The 25,721-nt window shown below is 46.6% G+C and overlaps 1 protein-coding gene across 1 annotated transcript in view; it reads left to right on the top strand.

Annotated features, from left to right (window-relative positions):
• Positions 1-25,721, top strand: part of NFATC4 (nuclear factor of activated T cells 4) — a 98,707-nt gene that overhangs the window by 26,118 nt on the left and 46,868 nt on the right. The window contains exons 2-3 of the mRNA XM_073575503.1: positions 1,078-2,167; positions 2,323-2,485. Of these exons, the coding sequence (XP_073431604.1) occupies positions 1,078-2,167; positions 2,323-2,485 (1,253 nt within the window). The remainder of the gene's footprint in view (positions 1-1,077; positions 2,168-2,322; positions 2,486-25,721) is intronic.

The following is a 25,721-nucleotide window of genomic DNA, read 5'->3' on the forward strand; positions in this document are numbered from 1 at the left end:
CAGTCTTGTACTCCGAACCCCGTCCTGTACTCCGTACTCAGTCCTGTACTCCGTACTCCGTCCTGTACTCCTCACTCAGTCCTGTACTCCTTCCTGTACTCCGTACTCAGTCCTCTACTCTGTACTCAGTCCTGTACTTCGTACTCCGTCCTCTACTTTGTACTCCGTCCTATACTCCGTACCCCATCCTGTACTCCGTCCTCCGTCCTGTAGTCCGTACTCTGCCCCGTGTCTCCGGTTCATCCTGTGCTCTGGTTCCCCCAGTTGCTCTCTGGTCCCTTGAGCCGCCCTCTTGGTTCTAGCTGTCACGGTATCTGTCTTCCGAGGGTCTGCCCCTATCGGTCCCTGTATAGGGGTCGGCTCCACCTGGCGCGCTCACCCTCTGGAGCTCCAGTTCCGTGATCCAGAGGGTCCACTCTCGGACGTTGCCTTCCTTGGTCGTCACAGACAGAAAAATACTCGCTGTGCATAAACCGTATACGGACCCTATGCAGCCCAATAATAGCTCATCGTAAAGCAAAATTCTATCTGCATTGGAGGTGGAAATGGGCCCCCTTTTCACTATCGCCAATTGCATCCCAAACTTTTAATGTTTGGAATAGATAAAACCTACCAAGACATGTATTTCATGTATGTACCATATGTTTTTTGTATTATGACTATTAAATCATAGCATTATCCACACCAGGATACATATCCTTTGTTACCACTCACCTCCTTTCCCTCAAGGAAGCTGTTCAAACATTCTCTTTCCTGGCTCTTATGATTTTATCTAGTTTTCTTGCCTGTCTCACTATAAAGAGAAACAATATTGTGATGAGACAATAAGAATTTAAATGGGGAGGGATGGTTGTTTCTCCCTTTAATGAAAAGCATTAATAGCATGAGACCTGTCAAAGTCTTATGCTCCCATCAAATTGATCTAATTATTTAATACAAAGGCATTAAACTAACCAACATGTAAGGTTTCATAGCCAATAGGAAATAATACAAAGCTGAAAAACAAAAACAACTAAAGGGATTCATGTATCAAGTTATATTTTTTAACTTTTTTATATCTTTATCACACCACTGCAGATCTGGAATCAGATGACCCTACACTATGCAATGATGTGGCCCCGGACTCTCTGAACCTTAATACAGCGAACACTTGCGGTGCTGGAGGAGTGGGAGGTGGAATTGAACACATTAGTAGGGCAGGCATGCACTCACCACCACCCAGACGTTCCTCAGATCATGACATAAATGGAACGTTCATCAGCCAGCCATCTCGGTTTATTCCACTTGGGGGCTCGCGCTTCCTTGAGTGTCCCAGTATACGTATAACAAGTGATTCACCCTCAAATAGTGATGGAGAACAAGATGAGCAAAGCCGAACAGACATATGGGATGAGAGACCACATCGTGATCAACTTTTCTTACCCCCAGATCCATTTATGTATCGAGACTCTTTTCTTAGCCGCAGTCCAGCAAGTAGCCATTCCTCATGGAGCATTCTTTCTTCAGAAGCATCCTCTTGTGATTCTCTTGGACAAATGTGTGAAGAGGTAGAAAGAGAGCTTAATGAAGCTGCATCTCGTTTCACACTGGCTTCTCCTCTTGGATCGCCAAGATGTTCACCAAAACCCTGGAGTGTCCATAACGATGAATTTTGGCAAAGTAGTCCTTCAGGCCCTTCAGCTTCATCTCGAGAAGAACTGTTGTCACCATATGCTCAAGGCCAAATTTCAAGGCCTACGTCACCATGTGGCAAAAGAAGGTACTCAAATTCTAATGAAGACAGTATCCATCATACCAGCTCACCTTCCCCTTCTCCTTCACGTAGGGGAAGCCTGGGAGATGAAAATCTGTCTTCTGAAGCTGAGGCTTCACCTAAGTCGTCAGAGCACAACCAACAAACAATAGCATCCTCTCAAGAAAGAGGAGATAATATTCCACAAAAAGCCAGAAGAACATCAGCAGAACAAACTGTTGCCCCTGTCAGGCCTGAGGAATCTTCTAGTCCTGGAAAGACTTTTTCCACTGGAGCATCTGTATGTGTAAGTGACGAAAACAATGTGATGTTCCCTCAAACCAGGAAAGAAAATGTAGGGATGGATTATTTGGCTGTGCCTTCAGCATTGGCCTGGTCTAAAGCAAGAGTTGGAGGACAAAGTCCTATTTTTAGGTAAAGCTTATATGTCACTATCTTTATATGAAGATTAGTCTGCGTTGAATCCCATAATTTTAAAGTGTTACAAAAAAATTGTATAATTGCTATTTATTAATTAATTGACATGGAAAATATATTAATCAATTACATTAGTTATGTCTTGTGTTCAGGTCATCCTCTTTACCACCACTAGACTGGCCACTGCCCTTCCAGTATGAAGGTTTGGAACTGAGAATAGAGGTACAACCAAGAACTCATCATCGAGCTCATTATGAAACAGAAGGAAGTCGGGGTGCAGTGAAAGCTTCACCTGGTGGACATCCTATTGTTAAGGTAATATTGAAATACTGCAGCCACATTTCTATACTATATCATCTACAGAAGTATCAACCCAGGCCAGCTTTGGAACATGTCCTTTTAAAGCAACCCCTTTCCATATGCTCTATAAGGTAATATAGACATTATAGGAGTGTATCACTTACTAGAGACCATTCTATTTGGTCATTTATCAGATGCAGTCTAAGCGTGTAACAATGAGAAAAAGATCCAGCTCACCATGATAAGATTCCCATATAGTTTGAAGCACGGAGGGCATCCATGCCTGGACGCAATCAGTGACAGAAAAAAGTAGAAAATCCAGTTTCACAAACTTTTTGGAAAAAAAAAAAAAAAAAAAATATATATATATATATATATATATATATATATATATATTTATTAGTGAATTATAGTAATCGAGTGGAAAAAAAATAGTTACAATTCCAAAGCCATAGCATGGCTACAGGATCCATTGAGAATTCGTAGCATAGATCTATTTTTCACACCCTTAGTCATGGTAATAACTGACCATTGCTGGTGCATTTATATATTGGTTAGAACCGGTCTGCAGTGTGGCAGCCTAATTAATGTGCTCAGCAGTAGAGATCAGTGGATATTTCAACGTTCGGTTCAGATTACAATCGCCGAATTTGCAATATTCGCTGATTTATTGATCGAATATTCAATGAACATAGCCAAACACCATTGGAGTCAATGGGAGGCAAAAACAAACGCATACACAACACCTTCAAACAGGCCCAAAAGCTGCCAAAACACATCAAATTAGTGGCAAACACCAGGAAAGTGGTCTCAGTTCACCCACAGTACAAATTTAAGAATGACACAGCATCAATCTGCCATGCATGAGGTATCAGGGTCTCGGCCAGCATTCACAGTTTTGAATTGAACTTCAAATTAAGACGAGGTGGGTGAAGCATTGGTGTAGACCTGTTGTGCTGGGAGCCCTAATACCACATGCAACATCTCAACCTGCTTTGATACTTAGCTACACTCAGATGGCACAAATATCAGTTTCGTAGATTACTATTGTCAGAAAAATATAAGGTTAGTAACATGGGTAGTTGACTGAAAGGTAGTGGAGGACAACCGGTCTGTCTCGGAGGCCTACTGCTACAGGCAACACACATGAAGGAGACCCAATCCTGAGTGTTCACATTCCAAACAATTAGTAGCAGACAACGACAAAGTGGCATCAATTTCACGAGAGTAGAAATAGTATAATAGGGACCGACACATCTTCCACTACATCCAACCCAAGAGATGGAGACCAACCATGTCTGTTAACATTTCCACAAATTTGTGCTAATATATGCAACAGCAGGCACAGAAGCCACACTAAAGATATCACAGATGGCAATTACGCGAGATCAATGTAGCACACTAAAAACTATAACCTTGCCTTACCTGTTCAGTCTGCGATTGGGGTGCAAAAATCCTGCACTTATCTGTCAGGACACCACCAGCAGCGCCGAAGACACGTTCTGAGAGAACGTTGGCTGCTGGGCAAGACAAAATCTCAAAAGCGTAAGATGTAAGCTCAGGCCACTCAGTCATTTTTGAAGACCAAAATGAGAAAGGGTCCAAACTCTCCCTGATGGTATTGATATTCAGTCCTAGATACTCTTGCAGAACCATCTCCATTTGTTCACCACGTGTAAGACTTGGACTCAGTTGTACTGGTGCACGAGGTGGTCTAAAAAATATGTAAAACGACTCCCAGAAATTACTTCTGCCATTTACACTTATGCTGCTGTGACTAATGTTTTGGCGTTGACGAATTGACGTGCCATAAGTTGGAAGTCTAGAGCTGTGATGCACACTGTGTGCCTCACTGTTGTCTTGGTGAAAACCTCTCTTAGGCCGGTTTCACACTAGCGCATTTTCAGCGCGCGCACGGCCGGGGGTAGCTCCGCCCCCGATCCGGCTCTCTGCCCGGCGTGCCCGCCCCTTCCTTGTAGCGCCGCCTCCTAGCGGACAGCGGCGCCTGCGATCGGCGCACCCTATCTTTAGCATAGGGTGCGCCGATCGTGCGCAGGCCGTGCGCTAGTTGCGCTTTGACCTGCGCTGCGCACTTTTGACGGTGCGCCGTGCGCGCCAAAATCCGAAAAGTTTGATTTTGGCGCGCACGGCGCACCGTCAAAAGTGCGCAGCGCAGGTCAAAGCGCAACTAGCGCACGGCCTGCGCACGATCGGCGCACCCTATGCTAAAGATAGGGTGCGCCGATCGCAGGCGCCGCTGTCCGCTAGGAGGCGGCGCTACAAGGAAGGGGCGGGCACGCCGGGCAGAGAGCCGGATCGGGGGCGGAGCTACCCCCGGCCGTGCGCGCGTTGAAAATGCGCTAGTGTGAAACCGGCCTTAAGGTTGTGTAAAAGCGCATTTCAATACTCCATCATTCGCGGGTCCCTTTCCAAGGTGGGAAGCATCTGCCAAAATTTTGTCTTATAATGTGGCTCTAACAGATTGGCAACCCAGTAGTCAGCACTATTATGAATCGTAACTATACAGGGATTATATTGCACATAGTGCAGCAAGAAGGCAATCATACAGGCAAGTCTTCATTGTTCAACCACCACAACCCCTTTGTATACCAGACCAATGCCCAAACCCCATAACCTCCCTCTCCAACATCACTGAAGGGGAGCTTAATCGCCTCTTCTCCAAATCGCACCTCACAACCTGTGCACTTGACCCCATCCCACCTCCTCCCCAACCTCACCACCACACTTATCTCATCCTTAACCCACCTCTTCAACCTATCGCTAACGTCTGGTACCTTCCCTTCTGCTTTAAACATGCCACAATCACGCCTATCCTTAAAAAGCCAACCCTCGACCCAACCGCTATGTCCAGCTATCGTCCAATAGCACTGCTCCCATTCGCTTCCAAACTCCTGGAGCTGCACGTTCACACTGAACTTTCTTCCCACCTCTCATCTAACTTGCCCTTTGACAATCTACAATCTGGTTTCCGCCCCCATCACTCCACTGAGACAGCCCTGAACAAAATTACTAACGACCTACTTACAGCCAAAGCAAGTGGACAATACTCTATACTCCTGCTTCTAGACCTGTCCACTGCATTCGACACAGTTGACCACTGCCACCTACTACAGATCCTCTCCTCCTTTGGCATCAAAGACCTCGCCCTATCCTGGATCTCCTCATACCTTTCAAACCGCACAGTCAGCGTCTCCCACTCCCACACTACCCCCTCTCTCTGTTGGAGTCCCCCAAGGCTCAGTTCTGGGACCCCTACTCTTCTCAATTTATACCCTTGGCCTGGGTCAACTCATAAAGTCCCATGGATTCTAGTATCACCTTTATGCTGACAACACTCAGATCTACTTCTCTGGCCCAGAAATCACCTCTCTGCTGTCCAGAATCCCGGAGTGCCTATCAGCCATATCCTCCTTCTTTTCCTCTCGCTTCCTCAAGCTCAATGTGGACAAATCTAAACTCATCATCTTTCCTCCATCTCACAGATCTTCCTTACCTGTCCTATCTATCACAATTAGTGTTGAGCGATACCGTTCGATACCCAAAAATATCGTATCGGATGGTATCGCCCGATACGAAAAAAATATCGGGTATCGCCGATTCCGATACCGGAAGTCCCATTCAAGTCAATGGGACTTCCGGTATCGGAATTAAAAAAAGCCCTTTATTTCCTTGCTGGCTAATTCTACATAATTGAAAACAAATAAGAATCATGTAGAATGTATTGTGGGAGGTGGAGGAGACATTAAAAGCATAGTGGTTTATTCAAATCACATGGCATAGCATTAATTCCAATTTTTTTTTTCAATACGTTCGGAGTTAAAAAGATATTGACTATGTTAACCTTTTTTATATTTTGTCAGATATGTACTGTATGTTTCACAACTTCCATGCTGTTCACCTTCTTTTGTACTTCTCCCACACTTTCTCCTTCATGATCCGCAGCAGTAGCATTTTTTTCATCAACTTTTTCTTCACCTTATTCATCTTCTTCTTCTTCATCTTCTCCCCATTAATTTTTTTTTCCATTCTTCATATTCTTCTTATTCAGCTATTATTAATTTTAATATGCTATTTCTTCATCTTCTTCCTATTCTTCTTTGTCTTCATTTTCTTATGGTGACAGGCATTCCTGTAGTACTTATCTATAAAAGTTATAAGATTACACCTTACGTTCTGCCTGTCACAAAAGATTTACAACAGGATTTGTCCGCGTTCAGTTTGGCCTGCAGCAGCAGGCATTTTCCAGGGGCACCACGAGGAGGAACGGACTCAGCCCATTTACTGCTTAGTCTTCTTCTGCTTATAATTTTGATTTCTTCTATGCTGATTTTTAGTCTTATGCTTAATGTTCTTCTGCTTTCTGTTCTTCTGCTTTTGCTTCTTCTGCTTCTTGTTCTTCTGTCTTTTGTTCTGTATCTTGGTGGTTGTCTTCATGTTCTTTGTCCTCTTGGTCTTATTATTTAGGGTCATATTTCTGGTCTTCTTTGGTGTGGTCTTCAGGGTCGTCATCATCAGGGTCGTCGTCACGGAGATCAATAAGGATTACCAAAGACAATTTCAAAAAGCTTGATCTTGGAAATGTAGCAGAAGGTACAAGAAGGCTGAGAAACTGGCGAGAACCAGCAGACAGTGCTGGCACCCGGATGGGTAGCAGAAGGAACAAGAGCCAATGGCACTACCGAGGACCAACTGACGGTGCTGGACCACGGTTACTAAGCAGAAGGTACCTGTGCTAAAAAGCACTACCAAGGACCAGCTGACGGTGCTGGACCTTGGATACCGAGATGGAGGCACCTAGGCCAAAGGCTGTGGCGAGAACCAGCAGACAGTGCTGGCACCCGGATGGGTAGCAGAAGGAACAAGAGCCAATGGCACTACCGAGGACCAACTGACGGTGCTGGACCACGGTTACTAAGCAGAAGGTACCTGTGCTAAAAAGCACTACCAAGGACCAGCTGACGGTGCTGGACCTCAGATACCGAGATGGAGGCACCTAGGCCAAAGGCTGTGGCGAGAACCAGCAGACAGTGCTGGCACCCGGATGGGTAGCAGAAGGAACAAGAGCCAATGTCACTACCGAGGACCAACTGACGGTGCTGGACCACGGTTACTAAGCAGAAGGTACCTGTGCTAAAAAGCACTACCAAGGACCAGCTGACGGTGCTGGACCTCGGATACCGAGATGGAGGCACCTAGGCCAAAGGCTCTGGCGAGAACCAGCAGACAGTGCTGGAACCCGGGTGGGTAGCAGAAGGTACCCATTCAAAGCAAAGTAGCCAGGCCGCAAGCTGGCCGCAGTTACCGAAACCCACAGTCCTACAGGGGGTCCATGTCCCATTGGCACTACGGATCCAGCCTTCAGTGCCAGTTCCCGCAGCCCACATAGGAGTCACCTAAACTGCAGGCACCGTAGAGTCAGCTAACCCGGCCGCAAGATGACAGGACAACGGATTGGTGGCATAGTGACCTTGACACTACCCGGAAACAGCAGGCGTGCTGAAAACAGGCTGGGCAACAGGGAGTACCCGTGCCAAAGACACTGCTGAGAACCAGCTGACGGTGCTGGAACCCAGATGGGTAGCAAAAGCTACAAGAGCCAATGGCACTACCGAGGAACAGCTGACGGTGCTGGACCACGGTTACTAGGCAGGAGGTACCTGTGCTAGAAAGCACTACCAAGGACCAGCTGACGGTGCTGGACTTTGGATACCGAGATGGAGGCACCTAGGCCAAAGGCTCTGGCGAGAACCAGCAGACAGTGCTGGAACCCGGGTGGGTAGCAGAAGGTACCCATTCAAAGCAAAGTAGCCAGGCCGCAAGCCGGCTGCAGTTACCGAAACCCACAGTCCTACAGGGGGTCCATGTCCCATCGGCACTACGGATCCAGCCTTCAGTGCCAGTTCCCGCAGCCCACATAGGAGTCACCTAAACTGCAGGCACCGTAGAGTCGGCTAACCCGGCCGCAAGACGACAGGACAACGGATTGGTGGCATAGTGACCTTGACACTACCCGGAAACAGCAGGCGTGCTGGAACCAGACTGGGCAACAGGGAGTCCCCGTGCCAAAGACACTGCCGAGCACCAACTGGCGTTGTTGGAGCCCAGGGAGAATTATGGTGTAGGCCGAGGCCTACTTGGTGGCAGTTTTAGATTGTTTGTAGGCTACAACAGACTGTCAACGTGCTCCAATTAGGCATCTGTCTCCACTCTTTTTCCAGGATTTCACGTGACCACCAACACCGCCAGTTTATGCGTACAGCAGCCGTCTGCCCAATCCACACGTGTTCCTGGGTTACTGGGGTTCTGTAATGTCAGCAGATCCCCTGATGTGTGTCTGCCACTGTATCCTGCTCTGTCCACATTCCCACCGCTTGCAGTGGGAAGGTGGACAGCGCAGGAGACAGTGGCGGACACATATTGGGGGATCTGCTGACGTTACAGAACCCCAGTAACACAGGAACACGTGTGGAATGCGTGGATGGCAACTGTGAGCAGGAACTGGCGGTGTTGGAGGTCAGGGGAAATACTAGAGGCAGAGTGGAGACAGAGGCCAAATCAGAGAATGTTTAAATCTGAAGTAGTTACAATTTGGAGTCAGCAGCAGTTTGCCCTCCACACAGCAGGGGATCAGCTGACGTTACCGACCCCCACTTTCACATGAACGAGTGTGTTTTTCTGTGTGGACAGCACTTCCGAGCACCAACTAGCGTTGCTGGAACCCAGGGACAATCAGGGTGCAGGCCGAGGCCTACTAGGAGCCAGGTGTAAAGCTGTGGTATTTTGAATTTGGAGGCAGCAGCAGTTTGCCCTCCACACAGCAGGGGATCAGCTGACGTTACCGAACCCCACTTTCACATGAACGAGTGTGTTTTTCTGTGTGGACAGCACTTCCGAGCACCAACTAGCGTTGCTGGAACCCAGGGACAATCAGGGTGCAGGCCGAGGCCTACTAGGAGCCAGGTGTAAAGCTGTGGTATTTTGACTTTGGAGGGAGCAGGACACTTTGCCCTCCACACAGCAGGGGATCAGCCGACGTTACCGACCCCCACTTTCACATGAACAAGTGTTTTTTTCTGTGTGGACAGCACTTCCGAGCAACAACTGACGATGTTGGAGCCCAGGGATAGTGATTTTGTAGGCTGAGGCCTACTTGGAGGCAATTTAAGATCAGACGTTGTTTGAATTTGGAGGCAGCAGCAGTTTGCCCTCCACACAGCAGGGGATCAGCTGACGTTACTGACCCCCACTTTCACATGAACAAGTGTGTTTTTCTGTGTGGACAGCACTTCCGAGCACCAACTAGCGTTGTTGGAGCCCAGGGACAATCAGGGTGCAGGCCGAGGCCTACTAGGAGCCAGGTGTAAAGCTGAGGTATTTTGACTTTGGAGGGAGCAGGACACTTTGCCCTCCACACAGCAGGGGATCAGCCGACGTTACCGACCCCCACTTTCACATGAACGAGTGTGTTTTTCTGTGTGGACAGCACTTCCGAGCAACAACTGACGATGTTGGAGCCCAGGGATAGTCATTTTGTAGGCTGAGGCCTACTTGGAGGTAATTTAAGATCAGACGTTGTTTGAATTTGGAGGCAGCAGCAGTTTGCCCTCCACACAGCAGGGGATCAGCTGACGTTACTGACCCCCACTTTCACATGAACAAGTGTGTTTTTCTGTGTGGACAGCACTTCCGAGCACCAACTAGCGTTGTTGGAGCCCAGGGACAATCAGGGTGCAGGCCGAGGCCTACTAGGAGCCAGGTGTAAAGCTGTGGTATTTTGAATTTGGAGGCAGCAGCAGTTTGCCCTCCACACAGCAGGGGATCAGCTGACATTACCGAACCCCACTTTCACATGAACAAGTGTGTTTTTCTGTGTGGACAGCACCTCCGAGCACCAACTAGCGTTGTTGGAACCCAGGGACAATCAGGGTGCAGGCCGAGGCCTACTAGGAGCCAGGTGTAAAGCTGAGGTATTTTGACTTTGGAGGGAGCAGGACACTTTGCCCTCCACACAGCAGGGGATCAGCCGACGTTACCGACCCACACTTTCACATGAACGAGTGTGTTTTTCTGTGTGGACAGCACTTCCGAGCAACAACTGACGATGTTGGAGCCCAGGGATAGTCATTTTGTAGGCTGAGGCCAACTTGGAGGCAGTTTAAGATAAGACGTTGTTTGAATTTGGAGGCAGCAGCAGTTTGCCGTACACACAGCAGGGGATCAGCTGACGTTACCGAACCCCACTTACACATGAGCGAGTGTTTTGTCTGTGCGGACAGCACTTCTGAGCCCAACTGGCAGTGTCGGAGCCCAGGGAAAATCAGGTAGTAGGCCGTGGCCTACTTGGTGGCAGTTTGCGATTGTTTCTAGACTACTACTAACTGTCAACGTACTCCAATTAGGCCTCTGTCTTCACTCTGTTTCGAGTATTTCCTCTGGCTTCCAACCACGCCAGTTGCTGCTCTGAAATGCCGACTGCACAACCCACACTTGTTCCTGTGTTACTGGGGCTCTGTAACAGCAGCTTCTCCCTAGAGTCAGGCAATGTCTCCTGCTCTGTCCACATTTCCACTACAAGTAGTGGGAATGTAGACAAAGCAGGAGACATTGCCGTGCTCACCTCTGGAGATGAGCAGATGTTACAGGACCCAGGTAACACAGGAACAAGTGTGGATTGTGCAGACGGCACTTGAGAGCAGAAACAGGCGGTGTTGTAGGCCGGAGGAAATACTCAAAACAGAGTGGAGACAGAGGGCAAATCAGAGAACATATTAAATCAGAGGTAGTCAGAAGTTGTAGGCAGCAGGAGAGTTTGCCGTACACACAGCAGGGGATCAGCTGACGTTACCGAACCCCACTTACACATGAGCGAGTGTTTTGTCTGTGCGCACAGCACGTCTGAGCACCAACTGGCGGTGTCGAAGCCCAGGGAAAATCAGGTAGTAGGCCGAGGCCTACTTGGAGCCAGGTGTAAATCTGAGGTTGTTTGACTGTGGAGGGAGCAGGACACTTTGCCATACACACAGCAGGGGATCAGCTGACGTTACCGAACCCCACTTACACATGAGCGAGTGTTTTGTCTGTGCGGACAGCACTTCTGAGCAACAACGGGCGTTGCTGTAGCCCAGGAAATAAAGTTCAGGTCATAGAAACATGAACACAACAGGAGACCTGGATCCTGTTGCCAGCCAATTATTTATTCTGGAAGAGGACTGGCAAATTCAGGTGAGATCCAGGCCTTGTTCATTTTCACAAAAGTAAGCCGGTCAACATTATCGGCGGATAGTCGCGTGAGACGGTCTGTTACCACACCACCTGCAGCACTAAAGACACGTTCCGATAATACACTGGCAGCAGGGCAAGCCAGCACCTCCAATGCATACTGGCTAAGCTCTGGCCATGTATCCAGCTTAGAGACCCAATACTTGAACGGGGAAGAGCCGTCTGGGAGAACACTAACAGGGCACGACAAGTAGTCTGTCACCATCTGACGTAAACGTTGCCTCCTGCTGACTGGAGCCGTCTGTGATGGTGTAGCCGTTTGTGGCGGTCCCACAAAACTTTTCCACATTTGGGCCATACTGGCCTTGCCTTGTCCTGCGGCACTGCCTCTGCTACCTCTTTGTGCAGAGCTTCCTCCACTGCCTCTACCCACATGGCTGCTTTGAAAAGCACTACCAGCAACACTTGCGGGGGGAATGGAGAACATGATGGCCTGCACAAGTGTTTCTTGGTACTCCCGCATTTTTCGCTCCCGGTTCAACTGTGGTATGAGGCTTTGTAAGTTGTCCCGGTAGCGAGGATCTAGGAGGGTGTACACCCAATAATCAGCCGTGTGGAGAATGTTGGCGATGCGGCGGTCATTTAACAAGCACTGCAGCATGAAATCAACCATGTGCTGCAGACTGCCAACTGGACCGGAAACGCTGTCCCCAGCTTGAGGCAGCATCTCTGCCTGCTCAGCATCACCCCACCCTCGCTGTACACACTGACTACTAGAGCCTTGTGTACCTCCCTCCTCTGGAGAGATGTGTTCCTCCTCCTCCATTGACTCCTCGTCATCCTCCTCACTAAGTGTCCCCTGCCTGGGCCTTTGTGTGGAAGCACGTTGCGCAGATTTGCCAGAAGCAGATGGCATTTCTGACTGCTCATCCTCGACCTCTTCAAAAACCTCCTCACTTAGTGCTTGTAAGGTTTTTTGAAGCAGACAGATGAGGGGGACAGTCATGCTGATTAGTGCATCATCTGCACTGGCCATCCGCGTGGAGTCATCGAAGGCACGCAAAACTTGGCAGATGTCCCTCATAGTGGCCCACTCAGTGGTGGTGAAGTGTGTCCGGCGCACAGTGCGACTAGTTTGCGCCTGATGCAGCTGGTACTCCATTACTGCTGCCTGCTGCTCACACAACCGCTCCAACATATGTAACGTTGAATTCCACCTGGTGGGGAGGTCACATATGATGCGATGTTCTGGCAGGCGGAATCGTCGTTGCAGAGATGCCATGCGCGATCTTGCCATGCTGGAACGCCGCAAGTGAGCACACTCTAGGCGAACCTTGTGCAGCAGTGCATCAAGATCCGAATAGTCCCTCAGAAAGCTCTGCACGACCAAATTGAGCACGTGTGCCAGACATGGTATGTGAGTGAGGTTGCCTAGGCCCAGAGCTGCCACTAGATTTCGGCCATTGTCACTCACTACCAAACCTGGCTGGAGATTCGCTGGCACAAACCACACATCGCTCTCCTGCTTGATGGCATTCCAGAGCTCCTGTGCTGTGTGGCTCCGATTCCCCAAAGAAATTAATTTAAGGACGGCCTGTTGACGTTTGGCCACACCTGTGCTCATATCTGGCCTAACAGGCTCACGCAGTGCTGATTCCGAGGAACTAGAGTAGGAGGAGGACTCAATATGTACAGACTGCATTCCTGCAATCCTTGGAATTGGCAGAATACGTACAGAGCCACTCTCCAGATCTGTACCCGGCTCCACAACATTGACCCAATGGGCAGTGAGGGAAAGGTATCGTCCCTGTCCATGGCTACTGGTCCACGCATCGGTGGTCAGGTGGACCTTGCTACTGACGGCATTTAGTAGCGCATTTTTAATTTTTCCCTCCACATGCTTTTGCAGGGCAGGGACGGCTTGCCTGCTGAAATAAAAGCGGCTGGGCACATTGTATTGTGGAACTGCCAATGACATAAAGTTCCGGAAGGTGTCAGTCTCCACCAGCCTGAATGACAGCATCTCAAGGGCCAGTAGTTTGGCAATGCCGGCATTCAGAGCCAGTGCTCGGGGATGGTTTGCCGAGTATGGCCGCTTTTTCTCCCATGCCTGTGCTACCGATTGCTGGTGAGTGGCCTGGGAGTGTGCTGATGACTGCGAACGTGGTTCAGTGGGTGGAATTTCACTGGGTCTCTGGACAACAGTGGCAGTGGTTCTTCCATGGCGTTCCAGTGAGGAAGCCGAACCAGCTGTGTGTGAGCTGGAGGAACCCCAACACGAGCTGAAGAGGTGGTAGGTGCTGCTGAAGGTTGGCCTACATCTTCAGTGTGTCTGTGTAACTCCACCTCGTGCTTGGTGCGCACATGTTTCCACATATTTGTGGTATTGAGGTTGCTCACATTTTTCCCTCGTTTCACTTTCTGATGACACAGCTTGCATTTGACAAAGCAAATGTCATCTGCAACTGTGTCAAAAAAAGACCACGCACTGCAAGTCCTGGGAGCGCCCATTTTGTGTTTTGGAAGAGGATTGCTCCTCACGGGTGCCAAAGTGGAGGCTACAGGCAACCAAGTCTGCCCCCGCCCTCTCCCTCCTCTTTTGGCCGTTCGGGGAATCTCTTCCTCAGAGCTGCTCCCACCACCTTCCTGTGGCTGACGCCATGATGGGTCAAGGACCTCATCATCTCCACTCCCCTCTTCAACCACCGGCTGGTCCTGGGTTGTCTCGCCAGCACCGTACGCACCAGAAATTGGCAACTGAGTCTCATCATCATCAGATGAGCACTGAGGTGTGCTGACAATAGGCACTGGCCCACCCGCCTCTTCAGATTCAGAGGGACAAAGCAGTTGCGCATCACTGCATACTCCCTCTTCTTCACGCTCTAGAATGCTGCTTGGCTGGCCACCTCTTTCCAAGCCAACAGATTCTGAGAACAGAAGTAAAGATTGAGATGGCTCCTGTCCAGGGCTCTCAGACTGCCTGGGCAATTTGGCAGGTGGTGAAGAGACAGATGGTTGCTCTTCAGTGCTCTGGCCTTGGGAGGATGCGGAAGTCATTGAAGTGGATGCGTTAGCTGCCATCCATCCGACAACGGCTTCAATTTGTTCGTCACGCAGCAGTGGGGTACGGCGAGGTCCTACAAAGCTGAGCATGAAGGACTGTTGCCTGGTAAAAGTGGGGGATGCCGGGTCACTGGTGGCCGCAGCAGACACCGAATCCCCACGTCCTCTCCCTGCTGCATCCCCCCGTCCTCTCCCTGCTGAAACTCCACGGCCACGACCACGTGCCTTACTCCCTGCCTTCTTCATCTTGGTAGACTGATAAAGATAGGCAGAAAAGTAAAAAAGGGGTGGCTTAGTGTTCTTATTCCTGAACACCTGCTAACCAGTATAAGAAACACTAATTTGGCTAAGAGTGTGTGTACTACACTTTAATATGATCTAATGTGGCCTAGACAACTGTAAAGTGGAGTGTTTGGTGAACTTTATTTCCTTTTTTTTTTGGGGAGGGGGAAAGAAAAGGATGTGACCAAAGTTTGAAAGCTATAGTATCACAAACTTTTTAGAGCAATTACAATGCAGGAAGCTAACCTACAATGCAATTGATGAGGCTCCAAAAAATAGGGTGATACTAGTCTGGCTGGCCCTGAAGGGCACAAGCCAGCAAAAAGGCTCCTCTATCTAATCCTATATAGTGTTTGCAACCAACCAATGACAATGGATGCGGTTGGAAGCACACTAATATAGGAGCAAAAATCTGGCTAAATTAGCTGCAAAAAAAGGACTATATATGAGGCAGTGACGCACGCTGAGCGGACTACAGCTAGCGGTGGCTGTAGAACACACTGCAACGTGAGCTGCACTCACACACAGAGAGACCTATCAGACAGCCAAAAACAGTGCAGAGAAATGGGCTATAGCACTGAAAGGCTGCTGAAAGGCTCCGCTGTCCACTCCTTTAGTGTTTGCAACCAACATATATGGATACGTATGGAAGCACACTATACAGGAGAAAAGAAAAGCAGCATTAAAAGAAAAATGTGTATGAGGCAGAGATACACGCTGGGCGGCCTACAAGCAGACGTGCCTGCAGGACACACTACACAGCGTGGGTCTGCACTCACACAGCCCTTGCAGACAGCTGTGAACACTGCTGCTAGGCAAAAGAAAGCTACAGTGGTGGTTTATGTAGCCTGGATAAAGCACAATATTGTTTTTAGAATCGCTATTTCTAACTGTCCCTCACAGTCTTCAACAGCAGCCTGTCCCTAACTGAATTCACAGCAGAGTGACCAGAAATGGCGGCTGCAGCGGTTTTTATAGTGCATCATGACATCATTTCAGCAGCCAATCACAGCCATGCCAGTAGTTAACATGCCTACATGCCTAACAGGATGTGCCCACACTTCTGAGGATCCCCATTGGCTGAATCAAATCGAGCGGGCTCCTAGCATTATGGGAACTTCCGATTCCGGTATTCGATATGAAAAAAGTATCGGAACTAAGTATCGGAATTCCGATACAGCTAATATCGGCCGATACCCGATACTTGCGGTATCGGAATGCTCAACACTAATCACAATTAATGACATCACGCTTTCCCCAGTACAGGAAGTCCGCTGCCTCAGAGTAACCCTTGACTCTGCCCTGTCCTTCAAACCGCACATCCAAGCTCTATCTACAGTACCTCTTGTCGCCTCCAGCTCAAAAATATTTCCAGAATCCATCCTTTCCTCAACCCTCAATCTACTAAAATGCTTGTGCATGCCCTCATCATCTCCCGCCTCGACTACTGCAGCATCCTTTTCTGTGGTCTCCCTGCTAATACCCTCACACCTCTCCAGTCCATGCTTAACTCTGCAGCCTGACTAATTCATCTCTCTCCTCGCTACTCCTCCGCTTCTCCCCTCTGCAAATCTCTTCACCGGCTTCCATTCCCTCAGTGTATCCAGTTCAAATTACTAATACTGACCTACAGTTGTGGCCAAAAGTATTGACACCCCTGCAATTCTGTCAGATAATACTCAGTTTCTTCCTGAAAATGATTGCAAACACAAATTCTTTGGTATTATTATCTTCATTTAATTTGTCTTAAATGAAAAAACACAAAAGAGAATGAAGCAAAAAGCAAAGCATTGATCATTTCACACAAAACTCCAAAAATGGGCCAGACAAAAGTATTGGCACCCTCAGCCTAATACTTGATTGCACAACCTTTAGCCAAAATAACTGCGACCAACCGCTTCCGGTAACCATCAATGAGTTTCTTACAATGCTCTGCTGGAATTTTAGACCATTCTTCTTTGGCAAACTGCTCCAGGTCCCTGATATTTGAAGGGTGCCTTCTCCAAACTGCCATTTTTAGATCTCTCCACAGGTGTTCTATGGGATTCAGGTCTGGACTCATTGCTGGCTACCTTAGAAGTCTCCAGTGCTTTCTCTCAAACCCTTTTTTAGTGCTTTTTGAAGTGTGTTTTGGGTCATTGTCCTGCTGGAAGACCCATGACCTCTGAGGGAGACCCAGCTTTCTCACACTGGGCCCTACATTATGCTGCAAAATTTGTTGGAAAGTCTTCAGACTTCATAATGCCATGAACACGGTCAAGCAGTCCAGTGCCAGAGGCAGCAAAGTAATCCCAAAACATCAGGGAACCTCTGCCATGTTTGACTGTAGGGACCATGTTCTTTTCTTTGAATGCCTCTTTTTTTCTACTGTAAACTCTATGTTGATGCCTTTGCCCAAAAAGCTCTACTTTTGTCTCATCTGACCAGAGAACATTCTTCCAAAATGTTTTAGGCTTTTTCAGGTAAGTTTTGGCAAACTCCAGCCTGGCTTTTTTATGTCTCGGGGTAAGAAGTGGGGTCTTCCTGGGTCTCCTACCATACAGTCCCTTTTCATTCAGATGCCGATGGATAGTACGGGTTGACACTGTTGTACCCTCGGACTGCAGGGCAGCTTGAACTTGTTTGGATGTTAGTCGAGGTTCTTTATCCAACATCCGCACAATCTTGCGTTGAAATCTCTTGTCACAACTGTATATAGTATGTATGTAGTATATCTGTAGCATGTTTTATGTATGTTGTATGTATGTATGTATGTATGTGTGTATGCTGTATGAATGTAGTATATATGTATTATGTATGTATGCTGTATGAATGTAGTATATATGTAGTATATATGTAGTATGTATGTAGTATGTATGTATGAATGTAGTATATATGTAGTATGTATGTAGTATATCTGTAGTATGTTTTATGTATGTTGCATGTATGTATGCTGTATGAATGTAGTATATATGTAGTATGTATGTATGCTGTATAAATGTAGTATATGTAGTATGTATGTAGTATATCTGTAGCATGTTTGATGTATGTTGTATGTATGTAGTGTGTATGTATGAATGTTGTATACAGTGCCTACAAGTAGTATTCAACCCCCTGCAGATTTAGCAGGTTTGATAAGATGCAAATAAGTTAGAGCCTTCAAACTTCACACAAGAGCAGGATTTATTAACAGATGCATAAATCTTACAAACCAAAAAGTTATGTTGCTCAGTTAAATTTTAATAAATTTTAAACATACAAGTGTGGGTCAATTATTATTCAACCCCTAGGTTTAATATTTTGTGGAATAACCCTTGTTTTCAATTACAGCTAATAATCGTCTTTTATAAGACCTGATCAGGCCGGCACAGGTCTCTGGAGTTATCTTGGCCCACTCCTCCATGCAGATCTTCTCCAAGTTATCTAGGTTCTTTGGGTGTCTCATGTGGACTTTAATCTTGAGCTCCTTCCACAAGTTTTCAATTGGGTTAAGGTCAGGGGACTGACTAGGCCACTCCAACACCTTGATTTTTTGCCTCTTGAACTAGGCCTTGGTTTTCTTGGCTGTGTGCTTTGGGTCGTTGTCTTGTTGAAAGATGAAATGACGACCCATCTTAAGATCCTTGATGGAGGAGCGGAGGTTCTTGGCCAAAATCTCCAGGTAGGCCGTGCTATCCATCTTCCCATGGATGCGGACCAGATGGCCAGGCCCCTTGGCTGAGAAACAGCCCCACAGCATGATGCCACCACCATGCTTGACTGTAGGGATGGTATTCTTGGGGTCGTATGCAGTGCCATCCAGTCTCCAAACGTCACGTGTGTAGTTGGCACCAAAGATCTCGATCTTGGTCTCATCAGACCAGAGAACCTTGAACCAGTCTGTCTCAGAGTCCTCCAAGTGATCATGAGCAAACTGTAGACGAGCCTTGACATGACGCTTTGAAAGTAAAGGTACCTTACGGGCTCGTCTGGAACGGAGACCATTGCGGTGGAGTACGTTACTTATGGTATTGACTGAAACCAATGTCCCCACTGCCATGAGATCTTCCCGGAGCTCCTTCCTTGTTGTCCTTGGGTTAGCCTTGACTCTTCGGACAAGCCTGGCCTCGGCACGGGAGGAAACTTTCAAAGGCTGTCCAGGCCGTGGAAGGCTAACAGTAGTTCCATAAGCCTTCCACTTCCGGATGATGCTCCCAACAGTGGAGACAGGTAGGCCCAACTCCTTGGAAAGGGTTTTGTACCCCTTGCCAGCCTTGTGACCCTCCACGATCTTGTCTCTGATGGCCTTGGAATGCTCCTTTGTCTTTCCCATGTTGACCATGTATGAGTGCTGTTCACAAGTTTGGGGAGGGTCTTAAATAGTCAGAAAAGGCTGGAAAAAGAGATAATTAATCCAAACATGTGAAGCTCATTGTTCTTTGTGCCTGAAATACTTCTTAATACTTTAGGGGAACCAAACAGAATTCTGGTGGTTTGAGGGGTTGAATAATAAATGACCCTCTGAATAAACTTTTCACAATTTAAAAAAAAATTAAACAAAGAAATAACATTCTTTTTTGCTGCAGTGCATTTCACACTTCCAGGCTGATCTACAGTCCAAATGTCACAATGCCAAGTTAATTCCAAATGTGTAAACCTGCTAAATCTGCAGGGGGTTGAATACTACTTGTAGGCACTGTATATGTAGTATGTATGTATTATGTATGTAGTATGTATGTTGTATGAATGTAGTATATATGAAGTATATATGTTGTATGTATGTTGTATGTATGTTGTTGTATGTGTTTTTTTTTTGTTTTTAACCCATAAGGCCAATATTGGCCCACAAGAGAGAAAGCTACTAATGATAAATAATTAAATCATGTTGATAACAATAAAAGGGTACTCAAAGTTGGTGGTTGGTGGAGTGAAACCTCAACGCGTTTCTCCTTTTAGGATCATCAGGAGGCAGATAATCAGATGACACAGCACTAGGCCGCTGCCTAGGTCCCCCCTCCCCACCATTTTTCTTATGTTAGGCCATACTCTGGTCAGAATAAGGAGGAATATGATACTTGGGTATTTTATTTTTACTTGTATCTTATTGGTTGTTGTAATTCTTCATATAACGTTTTGTCTTTGTAAGTGAACATTTCTTGATTTTGTTTTTAAGGTGTATTACACTCCCATTATATTATTGCTCATAACATAGTGCCCACCTAATTCTTAATTTCCACCTGCCTAAATATATGACAGTATCCCCCCCCCCTCCATGTTTGTCATGATGGCAAGATCTGAATATTGTATGTTCACACATATGCACAATTAAGGCACTCTTTATACCGCATGTGTATATGTGAATGTATCAATGTTTGTGCATGTGTGTTAGAATTCTCTATGGGTTTGTGTTCATTATGTATTGTGCAATACTGCGCTGTCACGCTTGATGGCTCGTGAAATATTGAAACCATTTCCTTCCATCTTCTTGCTTATAGAGCAGATACTGAATAAAAGGAAGACATGCACAAAACATTACAGCTAAAAGCAGACCACTTTTTAAGCAGACAAAATGTATAGATTTTAATACTTGAAAAACCTAAGAGTAGCTCTGTCCATTAAATGCCATACTACAGAAGCCCTCAGAGCTTTGAATACATGCATTTTCCATGGATGGGATAGTGAGCTGGAGCAGCTGCTAAAGTATTCATCATACCGCTGAAGGAGAAGCACAGTGGGGTCAGCGGCAACACAGAGGCAGATATACCATTGGTGCAGCTGTGCAATAATTCAGGAGATAAGCGAGCCTAAAGCCACCCCAAAAAGAGAATAATGCTTCCTAATATTTAATAAAGTGGATGTATGGGGCTGAGCTGCAGACTCATGGCTCACATTAACTAGTGATGGGGGCTCTATGATAAACCACTAGAAAGCTAAAAGACACTGTAATGGCTCTTTTGTAGATCCTTGTAGCTACCATATCTATCCTTGTGGATGACCAATGGATGCACACAACGTGCAACGTGCAAAAAATGTAATTATATGCCATGTGATAGGAGCGGGATATGCTTCATTAGTGCCCAAGCTGGGGCTTTTTAAAGCCCACCCCTTGGCTCAGTACATTTTCATGATAGTTGATAGTATTCATTCATTTAACTGACTACTGTTCCCCCTTCCTCACTTATCTCTAAAGGCCCCGTTACACGCTTCAATGTCCCAGCAATCCCACCAATGATCCGACGTGGATGGGATCGCTGGGACATAGTTAGCTGATCGCTGGTGAGCTGTCACATAGACAGATTCACCAGCGATCAGGACCAGCGAGTAAGCTGGTATCCAAGGTAAACAGCGGGTATCTAAGAGCCGCGCGGCTCTTAGATACCCGCTGTTTACCTTGGAAACCAGCTCCCAGCGTCGCTGATTGTTGGTCTCTCGCTGTCACACGCGTGCTGGCCAGCGGGAGACCAACGATCAAAAAATGGCCCAGGACATTTGAGCGCGATCAGCAATACCCGGCAGGGGGGCCGGTCGCTGATACATGTCACACATAGCGATGTCGCTGGCGAGATCGCTGTGGCATCACAAAATTAGCGATCTCGCTGGCGATCTCTCTGTGTGTGAAGGGGCCTTAAGCGTGTTGAGTTGTTTTTTCACATTGAAACACTGAAGACCATTTAAGGCCGGGATCACACATGCGAGAAACACGGCCGAGTCTCGCATGTTAATACCCGGCACTGCCGCCGACACTCAGGAGCAGAGTGTTCAGCTGCATGTATATCTATGCGGCCCCACGCTCCGCTCCTGAGTGCCAGCGGAAGTGCAGTGCATTAACATGCGAGACTCGGCCGTGTTTCTCGCAAGTGTGATCCCGGCCTAAGGCAACATAAATCTTTTTTTAAAAAATCCATAAAATAATTCTATGGCACTCTGTGTTGCCTATCTTGCATCCCAACCTTGCCATTTATTATGCTTGATTATATATTGCGCTGCACTTTACAGACATGATCATCACCGTCTGAATTGGGGCTTTAAATTCCCGATCAGTATGTCTTTGGAGTGTGGAAGGAAACAGGAGTACCCAGAGGAAACCCATACAAAAACGGGGAGAACATACAAATTTGTTTCAAATGTTGTCCTTGATGGAATTTGTAACATTTGAACCCAGGAGCTGCCACTATACAGCCCACTTAAGTGTATCTACGTAGAGTTAGGGGATAAATGCTATAGGACCTGTCACACTATAGGATAGACACATCATGGAGCTGTTTGGTCATCTTGCCTTGAAAATTTCATAGTGACTGCCTCAGTCCCCATTCGCTGGAAATCACTACATGTTTATGCAACCTTTTCCTTTCTATACTAGCTGCATGACATATACTATTGAAGGGGTTTTCAGCTTTCAGGCGCAGTTTGTTTTGAGTCTCCGCTGCTGCTGTCGGTGTCTGTTATTGTCTGTAGTGCTGACACCTTGTCTTTAGCGCTGCATCAAATCGGGTATCTCAGCTGCTCTGCTCGAGTATGAGTAGAAGGCCATTGGGCTCACTGACCACAGCACTATCGACATGACATCAGTACTGCAGACAATAGGATACTAAGAGCAGGAGTGGAGACCCAGTGCTGGGATGCAGGGAGGGTGAGGAAAGCTCACTGTAATTCTATGTTATTGAGTTTCAGCCTGTTTCTTCTGTCTCCAGGTTGTGCTGCCTCAGTCCTTGTTCGATTTTAAATGCAAAATACAAGGGACTCAGTGTGATGCAACATCCTAAAGCGCAGGCGTCATAATAAAATGGGGTGGAAAAAGCAAAGGGAGCAGGTTTCATTTCTGAATTAGAGCAGTCACAGGTAGTACTGAGCATATTGAGCAATTAATCTTGGACTCTGAGGTCCGGCACAGCTCTTTTTGCCCTACTAGCCAGTGACAGCGCTCTTGGCCCTATTAGGCAGTGACAGCGCTCCTGGCCCTACTAGCCAGTGAGCACTCTTGGCCCTACTAGCCAGTGACAGCACGCTTAGCCCTACTAGCCAGTGACAGCGCTCTTAGCCCTACTAGCCAGTGACAGCACTTTTAGCCCTACTAACCAGTGACAGTACGCTTTGCCCTACTAGCCAGTGACTGTGCTCTTATCCCTACTAGCCAGTGATAGCACTCTTTGCCCTACTAGCCATTGACAGCGCTCTTGGCCCTACTAGCCAGTTACAGCGCTTTTGGCCCTACTAGCCAGTGACAGGACTCTTGGCCCAACTAGCCGGTGACAGCGCTCTTAGCCCTACTAGCCAGTGAAAGTGCTCTTAGCCCTACTAGCCAGTGACAGTGCTGTTAGCCCTACTAGCCAGTGACAGTGCTCTTAGCCCTACTAGCCAGTGACAGTGCTCTTAGCCCTACTAGCCAGTGAAAGTGCTCTTAGCCCTACTAGCCAGTGACAGTGCTCTTAGCCCTACTAGCCAGTGACAGTGCTCATAGCCCTACTAGCCAGTGACAGTGCTCGTAGCCCTACTAGCCAGTGACAGGCCTGTAAGTGTTCATCATATCTACAATTTCTGGTACATTTTTGGCAGATGAAAGATTGTACAATTCAAAGGAAATAATTATATTCATTGTTCACAAAATATAACTGAAAATTGCGTTAATTACGACTCATTCTGCCTGACAGTAAAGAAAAGCGCTGTACTGTATTCTAAACCATCTGTAAAACATTTTCGTTTTCTGTGGAAACCATTCTTTGCACATTTCTTGATTGGCTACTTTAAAGAAAAAGTCATATGCTTTCATATATAGTTTTGATGTGGTTTTAAAAACGTATGATGCAGTTTCCTAATGGCATAATATGTGAGAAGAGTGGCTTTAGAGCATTAGTGGGGTTTCATGCAAGTTCCTTTTCCTCTCTTTATTATTACTTAGGCCCGTGACATAGGGAACACCATGCAAGGTGATCTGTATTGTTGTTGTGTATTACAGACTATTATATGATTGATAGGATAGAAATAATGTACAGTACTTTGTGTGTTTCCTGTATAATCATCCGAGCCTGGAAGCAAAGTCTATCAGCTTGTATATCTGGGAGGCGGGCGCTGGCACTGTGCATAAGGGACAGACTCCAGCATTGTAAGGCTCATTGGGTGACAAGATGATTCCCAGCTGTTCCCATCTCTTCTCATCTTTCCCACGCTTGCATTCTTCCATGTAGCAGTGGTCCTGAAAGAAGACTATGGCTTGCATGTGCCGCCTCTTAGATATGTAGCTCACAATCAAGATCTTCCTCTTGTTGTCACAAGTATATCTCAAATCCCCACAAAATAATGCAAAAAGAACAGTGAAAAATGGAAAGATAGCAAATAAGCAAGTAAAAATAATTCACAAGGGTGGGGGGATCCAATCATGGAGTACACAAACCATTTTTCCTGCTGCTCTTGTGTGAGCTATAAATACTTGAATAATGCAACTAGATGCTGAAATCCCATAGAGCTTTATATCATTTTACAATATGTGGAACATCTCTATTAGGACTCTCTCACACCAGCGTATACATTGGGCGAGTGCTATGAGATGTTTTTTCCGAGAGTGCTCAGACCATTGTTATTCTACGGGGCAGAGGCATGGCTGATCAATGTTTTTTTTGTTTGTTTTTTTTTCTCCCCTACTGATTTGGCATGAGAACACAATCACAGCATACATAACTTGCAGCACAAATCGGATGATACTCACCCATTCGAGTCTATGGGTGCATGGAAATTATCGAATTGCACTCAGATTTCCCCAGACTCACACAATGGAGAAGATTGAGAAGTTTTGTTCTCCACCTTCTTCTCACCTGGGCTACGATTCTCTCATGATATTCTGATCAAACCCGGATCAGAGTTTAGTAAGAGTGTCATTAACATAATCGATCCGATTCTCTTGCATGAGAGAATCAACAATCGTGTCACCTCGGCCTAATTATGCAATCCTTCCCTATAGCCTTAGCTTCTTTCCGACATCTACTATTGGTGCGGGCTCAGCGCCGGAGCACATGTCAGCTGATATGTACTGTGCATCTGACATGTACCCGTAACAGCCACGGGTGGAATTGCTATCAATTTCTGACAGCGGCATTTAACTCTCGCTTAGGCTGTGTGTGCACGTTGTGGATTTGCTTGTGGAAATTTCTGTGCGGTTTCTGCCTTTCTTGGCAGAAACCGCTGTTGAAATTCCACGCAGTTTTTATGCGATTTTCATGCGGGTTTTCATGCGGATTTGTATGCGTTTTTGTTTGCTAAATATATATTATTTAAAAAAAAAGAATTGTGATGTCATTTCCTTGCACAACCTCTTCTTTTTCTTTGCCCATTGAAGACCATAATATTATTATATACCATGTTCAAATATGTTTACACACACAAAACAATTATAAGTGAATATACATTATATATATGCTGTATATATATATATATATATATATATGTGTGTGTGTGTGTGTGTAATACCAGGCCTGAGGTTTAGTAATGAACAGGAGTTAGCCAGATACCCTCATTACTAAATGGTTCATAAAGAGTTAAATAACACACACACACACACGAGATCTGCGTGAATCGCAATATCTGTTGATTTTTCAAAATATTAAAAAAAAAATTGTGAGGGCTCTCACACAATTTTCATAACCAGCAGAGGGAAAGCCAACAGCTGAGGGCTGATGTTAATAATCTGGGAAGGAGCCAATAGCCATAAAAGTTCCCA

This window comes from Dendrobates tinctorius, unplaced genomic scaffold, assembly GCF_039654945.1.
Source record: "Dendrobates tinctorius isolate UK_male_01 unplaced genomic scaffold, ASM3965494v1 ptg000044l, whole genome shotgun sequence".
Lineage (NCBI taxonomy): Eukaryota > Metazoa > Chordata > Amphibia > Anura > Dendrobatidae > Dendrobates > Dendrobates tinctorius.